We start from the raw sequence: 19,522 nt of genomic DNA, 5'->3' as shown, positions 1-19,522 counted from the left end.
TTTTAGTATTATCAAAATATGTATCTAAAATATAATGTTAGTGGTGTGCTAGAAGGGAAGGGAAATTGAGTGAAGCATAGTTCTAGACCATTGGGGGCAAAAAGTATGTTGGTTTTGCTATTTATTCCCTTCGCATAATTCTTATGTCTAACAAAATAAGGTTGTATTTTATATTCTGAGGAAACTATTTCTATGCTAGTGCATTTTTTCCCTCCAAGCTACAAATATAGGGTCTTCATTCTTGACATCGTTGGGCTTCTTCCTGGAAAAAATGGCCTTGCATGATGTGTCTGGTGCAGAACAGTGTTTTAGCACTGGGTCCAAAGGCAACATGTTCAGTCCACAAGAAAGAGAAGAGTACAATTACAGCAAATGTACCATTGTAGTTCGAATTATGATTTTTGTAAGCATGGTTTTGGAGACCCACCAGCAGGAATTCTGGAAGGTAAGCTTGTGTTTGTTGCCCAAGGTCTGAACAAAAGTGCTGTTAGTTACCTGTGCTCAATAATATGTGTTTTTTGAACAGTCCCTGCTCCCCATGCATCATCTACTATATAGTTTGGAATGTGATTTGTCTGTCTGTTTGTCTTTTCGTTTGTTCTTTATATGTTGAGATGCCTCTTGAGAATTCAAACTTGGCATGAGGGTTTCCCAAGTGGGGGCAGTGCCTCTCCATTGGTGTTTGGATGTTGGCCATTGTTTGGAATCAAGATTGTGTGCTAAAACATGGCTTTGGTGCAACTTCAATCTTTTTTGTCTAGGTTTGGCAACCTCTTGAAATACCATCGCCAAACTCAGCATGATGGTTTCTGAGGGTGGGGGTAGTCTTTTGCAATGTTGGGATGCCAGGAGCTATTTTGATTCAAGATGGTGGACTGAAACTTGATTTTGGCATGTTGTTGTTATTGGCATCTCCCTGTCCTGAGAGACAATGGAGTGTGCCTCTGAGGGTGAAGCCAAACCACTGTGTTAGCAGCACCGAAGTGACCTCCCCAGGGCTTAAGCACTGCCAACTTGGCACAAGTGTTCCAGAAGTGGGGGAAGCAGTCTTTTTTGAGGTTTGGATTCCGGGCACCATTTTGAATCAAGATGGCAGACCAAAATGTGACTTTGTCATGACTTTACCTGATTTTTGGTGCGATGGGTGAAAACTCACAAATTATACTGTCCGTTTAAAAATCACAATATTTTTGGGTTTCTAAAAATTCCTCGGCAGCGCTGGATGCTTCCCATAAGTGGCAAATTATTTGCTAAATGGAACAAAGCTGTTTGTTACACCGAGGAGTTCAAAATAAGAAAATCCAGTAATTACTTGCATAAGCCATTTGCTGCAACCTAAAAAAACTCTTTGGATCCCAGATTGCCTTTGCACATTGTAAAACATGTCCTCTGACCCTACTGATGAATGAGCTGCGGATCCTGTTACATGGGGTTAATTACCAGGCAAGGTAAGTGGATTACATTAAGACAGCAAAACCAAGAAGTAAGGTGTGAGGATCAAAGGGACTATTTTGCTTCTGTTGAGAGGTGCAGGCAGATAAAATCTTGAATGATGAAACCTTGAATGTAAGTGAAAATGGTTGGATTATGAAATTAAAACTTTTTGTCTCATTTTTATCTTGTAATTCCCAGCTGCTTGAGAGACAGTTGCTTAATGAGAATCTGATAGAGCTCATTGTGAGGACCGTCTGTGACCCCAGAAGCATAGGGTTTAATACAGCTGATGTACAAGTTATGGAAAAGCTTCCAGATGTTTGCGTCAGGCTTATAAAAGCTTTGATGAGATCTCCTTATAGAGAACCTTTGGAGATCAGCATAAAGAAAATAATAACATCAAAAAGGTAGGATGTCTCTGAACATAAGGATCTAATAAATGCATAAAACAAAACTAATGACTTATTGCTCGAGCCACATGCTTACTATCAGTTCTCTTTTGTTTTGCCAGCATTGAGGAACTTTGCAGTGTTGAGCTGTACAATCCAGACGCACGGTTGGATCACGTTAGGATTGGTTCCATCCTGTCTGCATGCAAACAGCTTCATAACGCCGGCCTTCTTCATTGTACCTTGCAGCATGAGGTAAAAACACAGCTTGTCATTTGTATTGGCATCAGCACTTTGTAAAGCAAAAAATATTTATTTATTGGAAGTAGTATAACGTAAGTTCACTAGAGTAGTTTTGCAGTAACTACACTGCCAACCTATTATAGCATAACAAAAATTCAATATAAGGTGCTGTACGTTATGCAGTTACCAGTAACCATGCTTCTTGACTGGAGGATAAACGGAGTGCATTTCCTTTGCAAAAATGGAGCAAATGCTTCCTCTCTTCTGCCTCCTTAAGAAGATTGCTATCACATGTTTGAATTTGTGCACTGTTGGGTGAATCTAATTTTGTTCACATTGAGGTTCTCGTAATGACAGCTGCTCATGAGATATTGCTGTTCTGGTGGCATTAAAACCATGGTGTTCCAATTCTTGGTTATTTGGGGGGCAGGGCATGCTTGCAGGAGGAAGGCATCACGTTTCCTTCATTCCTGATGATTGCTTAACTCCAGAAGAATCTCTTAAGAAGAGTTTGCAAGTGGCAAGGCACATCGTAACTTCAGCTTAAAAACTTTTATTGTCGTCCCCCCCTGTGATTCTGAACTTTTTTTTCCTACTGCATTTTTTGTTCTTTTCCTCTTCCCTAAGGTTTCAGCTCTGCATTGCGAGACTGGCTCTAAACTCATGTTAGTTGTATACAAAGGTATTGCACCAGGAGACGAAAGGCAGTCCCTACCCTTGTTGGACATCAACAGTAAACGATTGGCTGAGAGTCTGCTGCATCTGGCTTTTGCTTTCGGTGTACAGGTAGGAGCCAGGCCTTGTTGATGCCATGCATGTATTTTCTGATGTTCATGTCCCTGATATTTCAGATTATCCGATTTTCTGATTGCTGCTACCTGTGATTTTAGTTAGTCACCCAAGTTGTTACCAGTATCACAGAGGAGAAAAATTTAAATGGCGTCCTCTGTCATGAATAAGTTTAATCATGTCCTTCATTCATATCTTTCTCCATAGGTGTGTGTGTAGATATAGATTTCACTTAAACTCTGTGATGAGCACATTCTGTCTCTCTAAGTGGAGGAGAACGCTCTTGGACCCTGGCTTTTGCACAAGGGAATCAGGATCCTGTACAGTGATACCTTGGGTTAAGAACTTAATTCGTTCTGGAGGTCCTTTCTTAACCTGAAACTGTTCTTAACCTGAGGTACCACTTTAGCTAATGGGGCCTTCTGCTGCCGCCGCCACACAATTTCTGTTCTCATCCTGAAGTAAATTTCTTAACCCGAGGTACTATTTCTAGGTTAGTGGAGTCTGTAACCTGAAGCATCTGTAACCTGAGGTACCACTGTACACACAAAATCTCTCCCCTCTCATCCTTTCCACTAAGGGAACATTGATGTCGGAACAGCTCTGCACCTGAACAGCAATGCTCAGGAGACCTTTCCTTCTTTCTTTCTCTCTCCCTCCACCATATTGTTCATTTAAGAAAGAGAAATAAATCAAAACACCAACAGTAGCAAAAGAGAAAGCAGGACCTAGATCATGGTCCTCCAGAGTGATTGGCTGGTAGCTAGAGCCCAGAATCACCTTATACTAGCAGATACTGATGCTACTCTGGCACAACTCTTGAGCAGAACATTCCAAGCAGGTTGATTCTTCTACATGGGTCCTGCTGTTTCATATGCATCATATGCTGAACATACAGCTCTTGACCCTAGCTTTTGACACCTCAGATACAGTCAGAAGCATAGGCTGGGTCCAAAGATGTATTTTTTTTAATATTGCATTTTAAATTGATGACACCCACCCTTGGGCCTTATGACGAAGGGTAGGTAATAGATTGAATGGTGGTTTTTAATAACAATCCCAATTTATTTTACTAATTGATCTATTTAATTAATTTATTACATAAATTTATTGACAGTTAATCCCAATAATTAATCTCTCTGAGACAGACAAAAAGCAGGATGCTATTGCTCAGCATAAATATTCATTTTTCTCAATGGATGGAGGATATCCTGAGTCACCCAAGGTTATTTTTTTAAGGTTGTTAATTCCTAGACCCATAGTTACCTCAGGACCCGAGAAGGCACTGTAGTTGAAGAAAGCTCATCATATTAATTCCTCTTTTTCTCTTCTCTGGCTTGGTGTCCAGGATGCTCATTGTTTACTAGATTTTTGTTCTAATGTTGGAGTTTTTTTGAATAGCTCCTCAGACTGGGTGGGGCTCCTCCACCCAAACAGGATTCTTAGCCCTTCCTCCGTTTGTGTGGAACTGAGGATGCTCCAAAGTTGTAAAGATGGGGAAAGGTATACATTTTTTGACTGAAAAGATTGCTAATGATGTTAAGATACACAAATGTAACACTTTTATATTCATTTCCCTATAGTGCATAGAGCTGGTGAGTCTCCTGCTGAACACATTAATGTTATCTGTGCCATTATCTGGAACATCTCAAAGAAACCTTATCAGTTTTTCTCATGGAGAGTATTTCTACAGCTTGTTTGGGGAAGCCATTAATGAAGAGTTGCTGGAAAATATGGATATAGCAGTACTTCAGCTTATGAAATCAGCTCAAGACAGCCCCAAAATGGTAATGTACTTCTACTTTCAGCTGGCAAACTTATTCTCTCACACATTTTACTCCTGAGCAACTGAAATAAAAGAGAGAGAGAGAGCAGTAACCCTACCTTCTTGTTGCAGCAAGGAATATTCTGTTTCCTGTTTTAATTCAGTAAGCATAATCCCTGTGAATGTTTGTATACAGCTGCCCCAGCGCTTCCAAAGTCTGTGCCTAGCGACAAAATGGGAAAGATGTAATTTTTCTCTCTCCTACTGTACTACAAACAGTGCTTGTAAGGGTTTTCCCCTGGTACTGTCACCTTGAGACCATTTAACTTATACATTCTTATTTCAGGTTTTGGGCAGAGTCTGAAATAATGAATTACACTTTGCTATGTTGCAAATTTAATCAGCTTAAATGTCTGAGAAAAATTTAATGCATCGTAAGCACTGGTAATCTATGTGGAATCTAAGGATTTTTGACATTGCATTTTCATTTTCTCAGATGCTTAATTTCAGCCATTCTTTGTGGAAGGCCATCTTTGGCAGAAATGGCCATAGAAAAGCTTAGGACCACTGTAATGATTCATTTGGCTGCTAATCTAGAAAACATTATGCTTTAGTCTGGGTGTTGAATTACATCAATATTTCATGGTACCCATACTCTGCTTTCAGGTTGGTACTGTTTTGAATGGTATGTTGGACCAGAGCTTTAGAGACCGTGCTGTTCGCAAGCAACAAGGAGTGAAACTGGTGGTGGCCATCTTGAAAAACTGGAGGCAGCTTGACCACTGGTGGGCCAAGGATTCTGCTCCTGAAAGCAAAATGGCTGTCCTAACCCTGCTAGCTAAAGTTCTGCAGGTAAAGCTACAACTGTAATAGCTGAGTTCAGGGCATGTGAGGGAGCCCAAGGCCCACTCTGGTTAGTTTTACAGAGTCGGTGATATCACAACATATCCCAGGTGTGAAACATTTAAGAAAAATCTAGATGATATTCTTCTTCTAATTTTGAAATGTTTATTCTTGAGGTTTAACATTTTTTATTGGCATTGTATTTTGGAAAGTGTGCAAAATATGAGCATGGAAATATTTGGGGGCTTTTGTTCAGAGAGTTGTCTCCAGTACAGAAGTGATCCCAAGGTCTGGTTATGTGGTGCAGCTAACACCCAGATCCAGTCCTTAGGTGCTGTATAGATCTGCGACCTCTTTCTCTGCTGTGCAGTGCAGCAGTGAAAGGCCTATGCATATCCTAATTCAGTGGCCTAGGACATTTGAAGCATGCAACTCAACCTTGGCTGTTGCTTAGGGAAACACTGGAGGTATCCTGGGTATTTGGAGGAAACTGAAGATGTGCAATAAGGCCAGCGGCACTGGGGTGTTCTGCACCCTGCAGTTGTTTTCAGGGTGCTGAATTAAGATGACCAGAGCATTCTGGTCTATCTACACCTCTTTCAGCATTCCTATTGCACCCTAGTAATTATTACAGCACCCCTCCCTATATTATTCTGTTTTTACTATGTATATGCCTTTGATGATTTTATGCTGTGAAGTGGTCTATACATGTTTGAACAACAACAGCTGTATTCCTTACCTGGATGTTGCATAGCTAATCAGATGCATTTCCTGGACTCTGTACAATAATGGTTGGATCAGGTCCTGGGCTAACTTGAAAACATGTCTGGTAACATTAGTCTTTCTGAATGATTGGACCTTGTTTTTCTCTGAGGATGTGTGTTCTGATGTAGGGAAGAGTTTCTTCTGATTGCTCCTGTTCTTAATTTGCATCATTATCATTTTCTTTGTTTCTTTTTTTGCTGAATGCTATCCACCCAGAGAATCTTATTCCACAAAAGGTTTAGGATATAATAAATAAATAAATAAATATTCAATCCGAACTTCCTAGCATACACATGTGGTGTCAGTTAAAACATATTTTAACAACTTTTTTGACTGATGTAGTTGTATACATGAATTAATTCTAAGTGAAAATTTGACTTTAAATTTCTTTCCTTTCTCCAGATTGACTCTTCTGTGTCATTCAATACACACCATGAGGCATTTTCTATAGTTTTTAATACATATACAAGTCTACTTACTGACCAGATGTTGGGTCTAAATCTCAAGGTAAGTTAATTTTTTTTTACTATTTGCAAAGTTAGCAGAGAACTTTGTCCACACAATCATTCATTCATTCATTCTTAAAGAAACTTGCAAAGTACCCTCAGAGAGGTCTGCAAAAGCCTCAGCGAGTGTCGCTCCTCACCACATGAACAGTTTTGTTTTCAAGCCATTGTTTCCACACACTCTGTAGCCAGGATGGGCAGTGGGCACAGAGCAATGCAACAAACTTTGGAGTAAGCCCAGGATACCATGTTTGGATCGAACAACAACACAACAGTTAATGTAAACCAGTTTTCACAGCTGAATTTGAACCATGGTTTTGGATTGTGGTTTGTCGGCCCCAAACAAGCCATAGTTAGTGAGCCTGAACAGGTTTGCATATACAATCAACCCAGAGCTAAGCTAAACAGACACGGTTTACCATTGCATCTTAACTAGACTAGGGGGATGCCTTGCTTCATACTGCAGACGACCCATTTCCATACCACACCCATTCCCCCTGTCCTCCCTACACAGCTTTAACTGTGTTTACTGCTTGCAATTACCCAAGATTCAAAATTAGAGCATTACAGTAATTTCATCTCCCTTGTTAACAGTGAAATATGGTTAGTGTTGGCTGTGATAGAATTCAGCATGCCTAACTTGTACTTGGCAGATATCCTCTCCTTCCTCAGAATTTTATTGGAAGAATAAAGATTTTTAGATGTGCCTGAACATATAATACAATTGATTCTAAGTTGCATGTGTATTTCAGAGTCAAGCTGTTATTATTCTTCCATTCTTTACTAATCTCGTTGGAGAAAGGCTTGATGACCTTAAGAATGCACTTGACCAACTTGTAGTCTTTAATTTCCCTTTGAGATCGGATGAGTTTCCTAAAGGAACCTTGAGATACAATAACTATGTGGATTGCACGAAAAAAGTAAGTGAAAAGATCTGTCATTTACTCATAGGCATTTTAGAATGGCTCTTACCTGTTCTGAGCCCTAAGTAATACACTTAAAAAAATGAAAAACAAACAAAATTCAGCTTGTATCAAACAAAGTTGTTCCATTTTCACAAGAAATTCTGCTTGTGCAATGATTCAAAGTCCTTGTGCTAATGGGAAGATTTGGTTGGATCCAATCCTGTGAAACAAGTTGCAAGCAGAAATGCTGCATCTGTGTAGGCTAAAGTAAAAATGATTTCTATTATATGTTTTTTATAGAATATATATTATATTTTGTTTTCACTTTCAAATGTATCTTTAGTTCTAATCAGATTTTGCATATACTCTGTTTATCTCTTCTCGACCCCGCCTGCCCCTCGCCAAACTCTAGTTCCTAGATGCACTTGAATTATCCCAGAGTCCCATGTTGTTGCAGCTGATGACAGAAATTCTTTGCAGGGACCAGAGACATATAATGGAAGAATTATTTGAACTCAGCTTCAAAAGAATTGCCAGAAGGTAGTGCTTTAAAGTGGTAGTGTATCTGCCAGTTTTTACAAATCACACAGTTTAAAATACAAGAGTTGGTAACTAGTTGAACTCAAGCATTGAAGTGAAGGATTATTGAGAATGCAGGGAAACTTGTTTAATTTCAGATTCCTTTAGTTGCAGCCATTTAAGCTTTTCTTGGTTGTCTATATTTCCTGTAGGCTGCTATGTGTGATTGGTGCGCAAAAATATTTTACTTACATGGCTTATATGCCCAAAGTTTTTATTTGAAAATATCCCTGCAGAGCCTGTTTTTTTAAATTTATTGTCATAGTTAAATCACTTCTTAAGATGCTTCTAGAAGAGATTTGGGATTGGATTTGAGTTTTAACTAGGAATGTGATTGAACATCATTCTAAATTTTTCACTATGTTTAGGGGCAGCTGGGACAAACAAGTAATGTTGCTGGACACCATTCACAAAATGTTCCAGAGTGAAGCCCTTCTCTCAAATGCAACTCGTCAAGCCTATGTGGATCGCTCGCTTCTCATCCTGTTGCTTCACTGCAGCTTGGATGCCCTGAAAGTTTTTTTAAGTAAGATTATCGTGGAGGCTATGGAGACGCTGAAATCTAGATTTACCAAGGTAAAGTTTAATCTGTGCCTTCTGAAACTGACATTTCAAATAACTGAATAACGGTACACTTATCTTCGAAGCTGCTTAAGCATTCTTGCTGAGTCATCACCTAGAATCTTTTTTTCTACTTTTTTATATTTTTTCCAGTCAAATGAAACTGCTTTTGAAACACAACTCAGCAAGAAAATGAGCTATTACAAAATTCTGAAAGTGATGTATTCACGTCTTTCAAAAGAAGAAGTATATTCTAAAGACTCTAGAATTAACCAGGCTTTCAAGGGCTCCACATGTGCAGAAGGAAATGAACTTACGAAGGTGCTAATGAAGTAAGAATTTCTCACTTCTCCTTTAAACCAGTGCGCCACCATTTAGCTTGATTTCACATGATGCCCCAACTCAAGTTAGGCTGTAGGTCAGTCCCATCAGCTTAAGTTTTATCCAATTCACAAGTTCAAACATTTTGAAACTCCTGCCTGTTTACATCAGGCAGGCACTTCCACTGTACTCTTTTCGGCAACTGCTAAAAAATACCCATGTTTAGCGAAGTCTATGTGGACATACAGAAGCTGTCATGTGTTTTTTTTTTTTGTGGTTTTAGCATATTGATTTTTATTTTTAAAACATGTTTTAAACATTCGTTTTTACTGTTTTACAGACTGTATGATTTCCTGTAAAAGTGCTCTTTATCTGTTTTGATTCAAGGTCCTGCCATGATGCCTTTACAGAAAATATGTCTGGTGAAACTCAGCTATTGGAAAAGAGGAGACAGTATCATTGTGCTGCATATAATTGTGCCATTGCTGTTATTAGCTGTGTGTTCAGCGAAAGTAAATTTTACCAAGGCTTTCTTTTCACAGAAAAACCAGAAAAGGTGTGTATATAATGAAATGTCACCCAGGCTAGAGGTTAATAGTGGCTGGCTCTGAGATCCAATTCAGCTTTAGAAAGGTTATCAGCTGGCCCACCAATCAAGTAAGAGCCATACACTTATTGATGCTACTGTAGTCTCAAGTCAGTTCATTGAACATGGTACCTGTTCAAGGAAACTGGATAAATTAATAGCCCTCCCTATTTTATTGGAAGTACAGTGGTACCTCGTGTTATGTACTTAATCCGTTCCAGAGGTCTGTTCGTAACAGGAAACCTCTTGTAACATGAGGTGCGCTTTCTCTAATGGCGCCTCCCGCTGCTGCCACACCACCAGAGCGTGACTTCTGCTCGCATCCCAGGGCAAAGGTCGCAGCAAGGAGCATCTACTTCCAGGTTAGTGGAGCACATAATCCACAGCATTCGTCAGGGGGATGGTACGTAATACGAGGTCCCACTGTTAAAAAGAGATTGGTGGGTGATTGCTATGCAACATAACAGATCTACTGAGTAACTTGAGGCAGTATATTTATAGAGGAGATTGGTGTCATCCCTGCAATACCTCCATCCAAATCATTTATAAAGATGTTGAACAACAACGGGCCCAGGACAGAACTCTTTACCATAGGTGCAGGAGATTCTCCTATCTAAGCTCTGCTCCTGCTTGCAGTAGGCAGAAAGGACAGGTTGACTGTCTTCTGTCAGGGCTTGGAATACATTGTGTGGGCTTATTTCTCTTGGGAATGTCTGCTTTCAGTGGTGAGATTTGTGGAATTTAGATTTTAATAAGAGCAATTAATATATTGGATTTTTATTGAACTTTTTGTGATGGCAATTACTTCTAAATGTATTCTTGGAACATACAGCTAACTGGATAATTAACATTTTGTAAATTGCAGCATGCTTGTTCCTTTAAAATTTGCATGTCTTCTTTTTCTGCAGAATCTCTTTATTCTTGAAAACTTGTTGGATTTACAGCACCATTATTCATTTCCTATAGAGATTGAGGTAGGAAAAGGTTCCTTTTTAATTTTCACTGCTAATGTATTATTTCCCACAACAATAAATCAAATACAATGGAAGCAACATCAACAATAATACTGTGAAATAACATACTCTTTCAGTTTTGAGAAAGTAAAATGAAGTTACCACCCTATTAAGAGAAGATCTTACTTCCTTAAGAGTTCTAGACCAAGTTAAGAGTTGTGGTTAAATCATAAAACGCAAGTACAGTGGAACCTTGGTTGTTGAACATAATCTGTTCTGGAAGAGCATTCGACTTCTGAAACATTCAGCAACTGAGGCGCAATTGCTAGTCAGCAAAATGCATTGAAAAAATGGAGAAATGTGCCTCGGAAGCCGTTAAACTTCTGAGGTACGTTCAAAAACGGAATCATTCACGTCCGGGTTGTCGGCTATCGAAAGCTGAAATGTTCAACTTCCGAAACGTTCAATGACTGAGGTTCCACTGTATAGAGGTTGAATTATTTCATTCATGGTGATCTTTGGTAGCCTTCATAGATTCTGTGCTTTGGCTAGATTTTATTCCAGATCCTGCTGTGTATCTTATTTTGCTAACCAAGCAAGTAGCTGTAGCAGTAAACTTGCCACACAGTCAGGGGCGTAGGGAGTGGGGTGTGGAGGGGGCTGGCTACTCCGGGTGCCACTCTGGAGGGGGTGTGACAAGATGGCCCCTGCCTCCCCCCAGCTGTAGAGCAGTTGAGGGTGTGCGCAGTCAGTATGGGTGCTGCTTGCATGATGTCCGCATGGGCTGCCGCTCTCGCGCGTCATCCATACAGGCTGCCCCTCACACGGCGACCGTACTTAGTACAGTATGCCGCACATGCGCAGTCTGTATGGTCGCCATGCAAGCGGCATCACATACAGATGATGCCTGTATGGATGGCGTGCAAGAGTGGCATCCCGTATGGTTGTTGCATGAGCGCAATCTGTACGGACGTTGCACATGCACCACCCTGCCCCTTGGCGTCCCGCCCCGGGTGCCAGAGATGGTTCCTCCGCCACTGCACAAAGTCTCTGCTGTGATGGTTTCAGGTAGTGGGGGAGTTTTTCTGTAGGAATTTGTGGGCCCACTGTGGTGCTCTGATCATGGAGGGAAGCAGGTCTTAGAAGAAAATACAACACAGTATGTGTTTGCTCAAATTTTGAGAGATGCAAGGTGATGATAGCAATGAATGTGTGATGGTGATACATGATGTCAGCAGATCAGAGTTTGCATGAATAGAGAGAGGCCTGGCATCACATTCAAAGTGTGTCCAACAGCAAGACTGAGATTAGTGGGGATGGTTCCTTCACTGCAAGGTGAATGGAGGAAATGGCAGACAAAATGGTTGCCTGATGCTCAGAGAACATAAGAAATGGAAAAATCTTTGATCATATTCTACAAAGGAAGTGGGACAAGATAAAAAAAAACGAGCACAAGGCAGCATTCACCCTTTGACTGGAGCTAACTTCTCTTCTGTATTTTATAAATTTTGCTTCCATTTGATCCCTCTAGATTTGGTAGCACTATGTGTTATTTAAGCTACCAAGGAGCTTTGAAAACTTTTTTGTATTTTAGGTTCCTCTGGAAAGAAAGAAACAATACATTGCCATTAGGAAAGAAGCCAGGGAAGCAATGAGTGAGGATTCAGGTATTATTTGTTACTTCTTCTTTTTTTAACTGTATTGATGGTGATGATGTACTTGGAGCTTTACAGAGTAACATAAAAATAACTGTGATCTTTCTCTTTTTTGTATTCTGAATGTAAGCATTAATTTTTAAAATGTTCAAAAAGGCATAGATGCAGATACACGTACTTAAGTTTGTTTAAAACAGGAATGAATGTGAGGAGAAGTTTGTAGGAAGCCTGAGAGTTGACACATGAAACCAGTTTACTTAGAAGTTCTTCACTGGAGATGTGCATAGATATTTGTGCAGTAGTATAACCAGATTATCCCTTTCCCTTTTAGTCGAGCCGCACTATTTAGCTTCTGCATCGTATATGGCAGATAGCAGTCTGAGTGAAGAGATGAGCCAATTTGATTTCTCAACTGGAGTACAGAGTTTTTCATATAATTCCCAAGACCGTATTGCCTCTGGTTCTCGCTTCAGGAGAAAGGTGAGTTGACTTGTCTATTGTGTGTGAACGCTGCAAGTATGTTCACACACACACACACACATGCTCTGGTTTGTGTTCCATTTCCTTCTAAAAGATCAGCATGAACGTTCAAATGTTACAGCTTTGGTCTTTTTAAACATGTAGAGCTGTAGAGGATATATCAGTGTATAGAGCAGGCTTCCTCAAACTCGGCCCTCCAGATGTTTTGAGACTACAATTCCCATCATCCCTGACCACTGGTCCTGCTAGCTAGGGATCATGGAAGTTGTAGGCCAAAAGCATATGGAGGGTCGAGTTTGAGGAAGCCTGGTATAGAGCCTCATAATTTTTGCTACTACTACCAAGCACTTAACTTGGAAAGCAATATTATGAAGAGAAAATGAAAGCATAAAATGAAATTCATGTTTAATTTCACTTTTTTTTTAAAAAATGACATCTTCAGAACTAATTGGCAGTTTTGCTTGTTTAAAAAGGAGCCCACAGAACCTATAGTTTCAGATGATTTTATGGAACTGGAGATGGATGAGCTGAACCAGCATGAATGTATGGCCTCTATGACAACCCTGATCAAACACATGCACAGAAATAAAATCACACCCACAGTAGAAAAGGTAAGTGTTGGCATGACTTTATATGTTGCTAACATAATCTTTTCCTAGGTCTTTCTAGGTTTAATTTTTTAGAAATATGTCAATGTATTGCCACATAAATGCTTGAAGACTCAATATACTTGCTAGGTGAACGTTTTCTGTTTTTGTGAAGACTTTAGCATTGTGTGCAGATACTCCATATTCTGCAAGATCTTGTCCTACCTGTGGTTTATCCCCAGTTACTACAGGAAATAAGCTCAACTAGATGAAGTGATCCATGAAAGAAATGTGTGTGAGATGATAGATAGATAGATAGATAGATAGATGATAGATAGATAGATGATAGATAGATAGATGATAGATAGATAGATAGATAGATAGATAGATAGATAGATAGATAGATGATAGATAGATAGATATAAAATAAATTATATAAAAAGTTCTACTGATTTAAGTCATTATAGATGCAGCCATCAGGCTGTTTGTGAGCAAAATGCACCCAGTGTTCTCAGGTCTGAGACATATCAGATGCAGAATAGTTTGAGCTGCAGCTTAAAACCTCAAGCTAAATGGAAAAACGTTTTGCACTCAGAAGTGTGGTTCTGATTCTTTATTTGCTTCCCTGGCTTGAATTCAAGCCTGACTTCAAAAGTGCAAGGTGCACCTGGAAAGGAAAACCTGGGAGTACAGGCCCCTTGATTCTTTCCTTTGAAGTGGAATGACTTGATCCCATGGTAACATTAGGTGATTGACAGATGGAAAGCCCTACCCACCTATAAAAAGTGGCCTGTGGGGAAGCTTAGGATCTGGCCTGCCAGCTGGATCCTGTTCCTTACCCTTAATTTAAATTGTTTGTGGAACAAACATTTTCCATGGTGTGAAGTTTGATTTCATATTGAGCAAAGTACTTGTATTCATTTAGAAATATTGTCTTACTGTAGATCAGAAAGAAACTGACATACTCTACTTCCTGTAAAGCATCTGTTTCCCTGTAACCCCCCCCCCCCCGTGATTTGGGATGCACCTCTACTGGTAACTGAGGAAGAATTGTGGTTTAACACTGTGTTTTTGTTGCATTTTAATTATACCTTGTAATGTAATTGGCTGTGTGTGTCTGTGTACTTATAATCTTTTCGGGACTTAGGGTACAGATTCACCAGATCTTCCTCCATGGATGAAGTTTCTACACAGCAAACTAGGAAATCCATCTGTACCATTAAATATTCGCCTCTTTGTAGCAAAACTCATTGTGAATACAGAAGAAGTGAGTCATTTTTTTTTTAAAAAAATGAGAATGTAAATGAGCACTGGTGGTTGTAATAATTTTCTACAGTATGAGTAAAGTAGGTTGAAACTCAAAGTTTAAGAATGTAATCAAGATTGGCACACAGAGTTGATTAAAATCTTAATCAACCAGGCATTTTGATGATGATTTTGTTCAGTTTTTAATGGTTTTCTTTGTTTTACTTGCATATTGCTGCATGTTGCCCTGATATTTTATGAGATGGTAGTATATAAGTATTTTTATAAATAAAATAAATAGCACCTAAATTAATGTGCTAGTCCCTGGACTTCCATAAACCAGCCATCATATACATATATAAGCAGTAGTGTTGTATGATGGATTGGGCTTGTAGTTTTGAAACCTCCAGGTGAATAAAAGTAGCACTTCTAAGATAGGCAACTTTTCATGTAAGAGACATGGAATCTGATCTACTGCCTCTAATTGGAATGTGTTAATGGTGAGAAGAGAAAAATATCTGAGTGGCATGTTCAGGGTGTTCATATAAACCCAACTGTTCAAATATCAGTACCCTGTTTACTTTCCTAAGTATTGTGTGATTATTTATCAGCGAAGCATGAAATGTAATCACATTGTTGGGCATTTGTAAGAAGTGCCCTCTCCATTTACTTACTTTTTCAGTATTGTGCAGCAGTTTCCAAAGTGACAGTGCTGTATAGATGGCATTCTGCATTTCTTCTCTAGGTTTTCCAACCTTACACAAAGCACTGGCTGGGCCCCTTACTGCAGCTGGTTGTCTCTGGAGATAACGGAGGAGAAGGGATTCATTACATGGTGGTGGAGATAGTGGTCACCCTACTTTCCTGGACTAGTGTTGCTACACCCAAAGTAAGGAACTAAGAAATATGTGTGTGTGTGTGTGTGTGTGTGTGTGTGTACGCGCACATATTTAGGTCGTAATGATCTGATGCCGGATCAAAGTGTAATTATTGTAAGTTCATAATGAGAAATGTCTCTGGCAATTCAGGTACGATGATTTTTACTTTTACTTTTACATGATTTCTTAAGCACTATCCTGAGGAGACACTTTAGATGAACGTATGTGGCTATTATTGTCACTAAACAACTGTTAGTGATACTGTACTATAAATGTATTCTCATAATGTATTTATAAATTTAAAGTGTGATTTAAATTTATAGTGTGATTTGCCTTCTGCAGTCTCGCATTGTTAAAAAAGAAGATTCTATCCTACTCCAGAAAATTGAAGATTAATTTTTAAAGCATATTCCTTAGTTAAAATAGCAAACTCAGCTATTAATTAGCTAACTTAATAGCTAATTAACTTAGTTAAATAGCTAACTCAGTGCTTTGTGATTTGCTTTATACTAGGGAAATATCAAGGATGAAATCCTAGCTAACCGGTTGCTTGAGTTCTTGATGAAGAATGTATTTCACCAGAAAAAAGCAGTGTTCAGACATAACTTAGAAATTGTCAAGACAGTAGTAGAGTGCTGGAAAGATTGCCTCAGCATACCTTATAGGTAAGTAATCTTAATAAAGGTACTCTTTGTAGTTGCGGTATACATAAAAATCAACCTAGTAGCATGAAGGCTTCTTTTTAAAAGCTAGTTTGGGTAGGTGGACTGTTGCATTTATACTAAATCCTGTTGTCATCATACATGTCTAGCAATGTTAGAATATACCTGTTGCCAGTTCTCTAGTATTTAACCTGGAGAAATAAGGATCAATGTGTTTCATGCCTTAGACACAGATAGCAAACACGGTTCTCTCCAGATGTTGCTGGGTTGGAACTCATCATCCCTGATCATGGACCATGCTGCCTGGGGCTGATGGAGTCCAACAACACCTGGAGAGCAGCACACTGGCTACCCCTGTCCTTAGAAGACAAACCTATAGCATGGCTGGGTGGGAGTTGGGGATCAGGTGTTGATCTAATGCAGGGTTTCTAAAAATGCTCCAATTTGAATAGTCAGTATGAACTTGACCACTTCTATTTTTCAATCTAAGTTACTATTTTTATGATCTCTGTGATTTTGTTTACTATAGGATAATATATGAACGGTTTTCTGGTAGAGATGCCAACACAAAAGACAACTCCGTGGGAATTCAGTTACTAGGAATTGTTCTTGCTAATAACCTGCCTCCCTATGATCCAAACTGTGAAATTGGCAGTGTCAAGTAAGAAAATTATTTTTGTGCAGTTCAGCTGAAATGTACTGAACAAAAGAAGTGGGGCCAATAGAGAAGGAAACATGAAACACTTGCATATTTGGCTTGCAATTCTCCTACCTGTTACTTATTCTTCACACAAAACCCACAATCAGATGATAAATTTGGAGGCTGGTGGTGGGATTTTAAGATAATTGATTTCAACATAAAACTTCAGTGTTCTCACTGCAGAAGGTTTAATCTCCTCCAAATTTTCATATTTGGATGTGGTTTTATTGCTTTGAGTAAAGCAATTAAATTGATCCCTGCAGCATTTTACATTCAAAGGATTGCATCAGGAACTACAATGATCACGTAATGCATCTGTGAGATCATGCAGAAATTTACTTGGTGTTAAATGAGGTTACTCAAGCATGCTTCAGTCTCTGAATTCATGTTGATCATCTGAAAATGGGAAAAATTGAGCATATAATGCTGAATTAGAACTAGCTTCATGTACTGGAGGGGAGGGAGAAAGAGACAGGAATGGTAATCAATTTCCAAAATGAAAACTGGAACTTTGGGGACTGACATTGAAATTTTCAGCAAACGGGAAAGTAGATATGTATAAAGTGCATGCATGAGGCCAGGAATGGGGAACTTCTCATCCTCCAGATGTTGGATTGCAACTCCCACCATCCCTGACACTGAGCTGATGAAAGTCCAGAGTTTCCCCCATCCCTTCCTTAAATTATTTGTAATCCACTTTGTTTAGGTTACAGATAAAACAAGTGGTCTGTATAGGGTTTCTAAATATGCTCTTACTGATATCTGTTTATTACACATTAGACATTAAAATTCCATTCTGAGTCTATCGAAGCATATTTCTTCTTCTTGCTAGATACTACCAAGCTTTGACTAACAACATGGCCCTAGTAAAATACAAGGAAGTGTATGCAGCTGCCGCCGAAGTGCTGGGACTCATTCTTCACTATATTTCTGAGAAGGAAAAAGTGGGTACAACAGGCTATGTATTTTCCAATTTCTAAAACCAAAGCAGGAGTTTGCTTTTTAAGTGTATTCTATGATTTTTTTTAAGATGGTTCCTAAAATGCCCATTAAAACAGTGTTGTTATCGTAGCTAATCCACTGAATTTCATTGTGTAACATGTCAATTGTATAACATTTTGAGAGGGGAGAAAGTATTGCCCTTTTAGTGAAACATTGGAATTGTCATACTAGATCTCATCCATTCCAGTAATCTGCCTCCAGTAGCTGCTAACTAGAAGTTAGAGTGAAGATTGCCATACTCAGATTGTTCCCCAACCTTTGGTAGGCAGCAGTTTACTGCCTCTGAGATAAAAGTCTCATTCCTACTGTGGCATTGAAAGAGCTAGCTCAGGAATAGGCAAACTCGGCCCTCCAGATGTTTTGGGACTACAACTCCCATCATCCCTGACCACTGGTCCTGTTAGCTAGGGATGATGGGAGTTGTAGTCCCAAAACATTTGGAGGGCCAAGTTTGCCTATGCCTGAGCTAGCTTTCACAGATTTATCTAATCTTATAAAAATGACTGAGGAGGCCTCTCACTACTCACATAATTAGTAATTATTACTATTTTTGGGGTCAGGATATTGAGGCTTTGGCATTTGAAAGTACCTAACGATATGTTCAATTTTTCAGATATTTGAAGGTCCGGTTTATGACTTGGTCATACAGCAGCTAAAGCAGCATCAGAATACCAAAGAGGACAAATTTATTGTGTGTCTGAATAAAGTGACAAAGAACTTCCCTTCTCTTGCTGACAAGTAAGTTGAGAACTCTCAATTGCCTATACCCTAGAGAGGTTCAGTTAGCTTAGCAGTATTATAACTTCCTGTTCTTTTTGGTTCTTGTTCATGGAAAGGTTTATGAATACAGTCTTCTTCCTGATACCAAAACTTCATGGGGTGATGAAAACTTACTGCCTGGAGGTAGTAATGTGTCGTGCCCAAGAAATAGCGGATCTGTATTTACAGTTGAAGAGTAAGGATTTTACACAAGTCATGAATCACAGGTAAGTAAGGGCATAATTATCCATATTTCTATAGGAACTCTGCACAAACCCTATTTTCTGCACAAGCCCTATTTGAGCAAATGTGAGTTGCTCAAAATCACATTCTCCCTTTGGGTGCTGAGGATAGGAGGAGGCTTTTCACTGTTATCACTTTTCAGTTGGCATTTTTCAGAGAAAAATCCTTGCATGTTCAGTCAAAAGTCTAGCTTTGCTGCACTTTTTGTATACATACTTATTGTTGATGCAATGAAGTTATTTTTAAAATCCATTTGACTGCATTTTTTCAAGTGAATAAAAATGCACTATATGTTGAAAAAAACTTTTTAAAATTAAAATCATAGACAAATTACAAAATGTGTTTTTGTTTTTCTCTCCTAGAGACGACGAAAGGCAAACCATATGTATGGATATAGTATACAAGATGCTACCTAACCTGAAACCAGCTGAGGTACGAGAGCTTCTTCCTGCAGTAACTGGCTTCATCTCTCACCCGTCACCAGTATGTCGGGGGAGAATGTATGACATTCTCATGTGGCTATATGATAACTACAGGTAAGAATTCAACCACAGCTATTTTAAAAAGAAATCCTCCATTAAATTGTGTCGCCTGTTGCATGAGTGTGCCGCACATGATGTGTGTGTGTGGGGGGGGAATTCCAACTCTTGACATCTGAGAATTCTGAAGCTG

At 39.2% G+C, this 19,522-nt stretch overlaps 1 protein-coding gene across 1 annotated transcript in view; it reads left to right on the top strand.

Moving 5' to 3' along the window:
* Positions 1–19,522, top strand: part of PRKDC (protein kinase, DNA-activated, catalytic subunit) — an 86,928-nt gene that overhangs the window by 30,960 nt on the left and 36,446 nt on the right. Inside the window, exons 32-55 of the mRNA XM_082236085.1 lie at positions 219–445; positions 1,633–1,841; positions 1,946–2,078; positions 2,694–2,852; positions 4,439–4,642; positions 5,287–5,472; positions 6,631–6,735; positions 7,487–7,654; positions 8,052–8,179; positions 8,587–8,794; positions 8,933–9,111; positions 9,488–9,656; positions 10,595–10,660; positions 12,234–12,306; positions 12,626–12,774; positions 13,248–13,385; positions 14,509–14,628; positions 15,352–15,495; positions 15,998–16,149; positions 16,676–16,807; positions 17,679–17,790; positions 18,462–18,586; positions 18,685–18,834; positions 19,213–19,386. Coding sequence (XP_082092211.1) covers positions 219–445; positions 1,633–1,841; positions 1,946–2,078; positions 2,694–2,852; positions 4,439–4,642; positions 5,287–5,472; positions 6,631–6,735; positions 7,487–7,654; positions 8,052–8,179; positions 8,587–8,794; positions 8,933–9,111; positions 9,488–9,656; positions 10,595–10,660; positions 12,234–12,306; positions 12,626–12,774; positions 13,248–13,385; positions 14,509–14,628; positions 15,352–15,495; positions 15,998–16,149; positions 16,676–16,807; positions 17,679–17,790; positions 18,462–18,586; positions 18,685–18,834; positions 19,213–19,386 — 3,610 coding nt within the window. The remainder of the gene's footprint in view (positions 1–218; positions 446–1,632; positions 1,842–1,945; positions 2,079–2,693; positions 2,853–4,438; positions 4,643–5,286; positions 5,473–6,630; positions 6,736–7,486; positions 7,655–8,051; positions 8,180–8,586; positions 8,795–8,932; positions 9,112–9,487; positions 9,657–10,594; positions 10,661–12,233; positions 12,307–12,625; positions 12,775–13,247; positions 13,386–14,508; positions 14,629–15,351; positions 15,496–15,997; positions 16,150–16,675; positions 16,808–17,678; positions 17,791–18,461; positions 18,587–18,684; positions 18,835–19,212; positions 19,387–19,522) is intronic.

The sequence above is a fragment of the Podarcis vaucheri genome (genome assembly GCF_965113315.1).
Source record: "Podarcis vaucheri genome assembly, chromosome: 8".
Classification (NCBI taxonomy): domain Eukaryota; kingdom Metazoa; phylum Chordata; class Lepidosauria; order Squamata; family Lacertidae; genus Podarcis; species Podarcis vaucheri.
The sequence above is the reverse complement of the archived record's forward strand: the minus strand, read 5'-3'. Positions and strand labels throughout refer to the sequence as shown.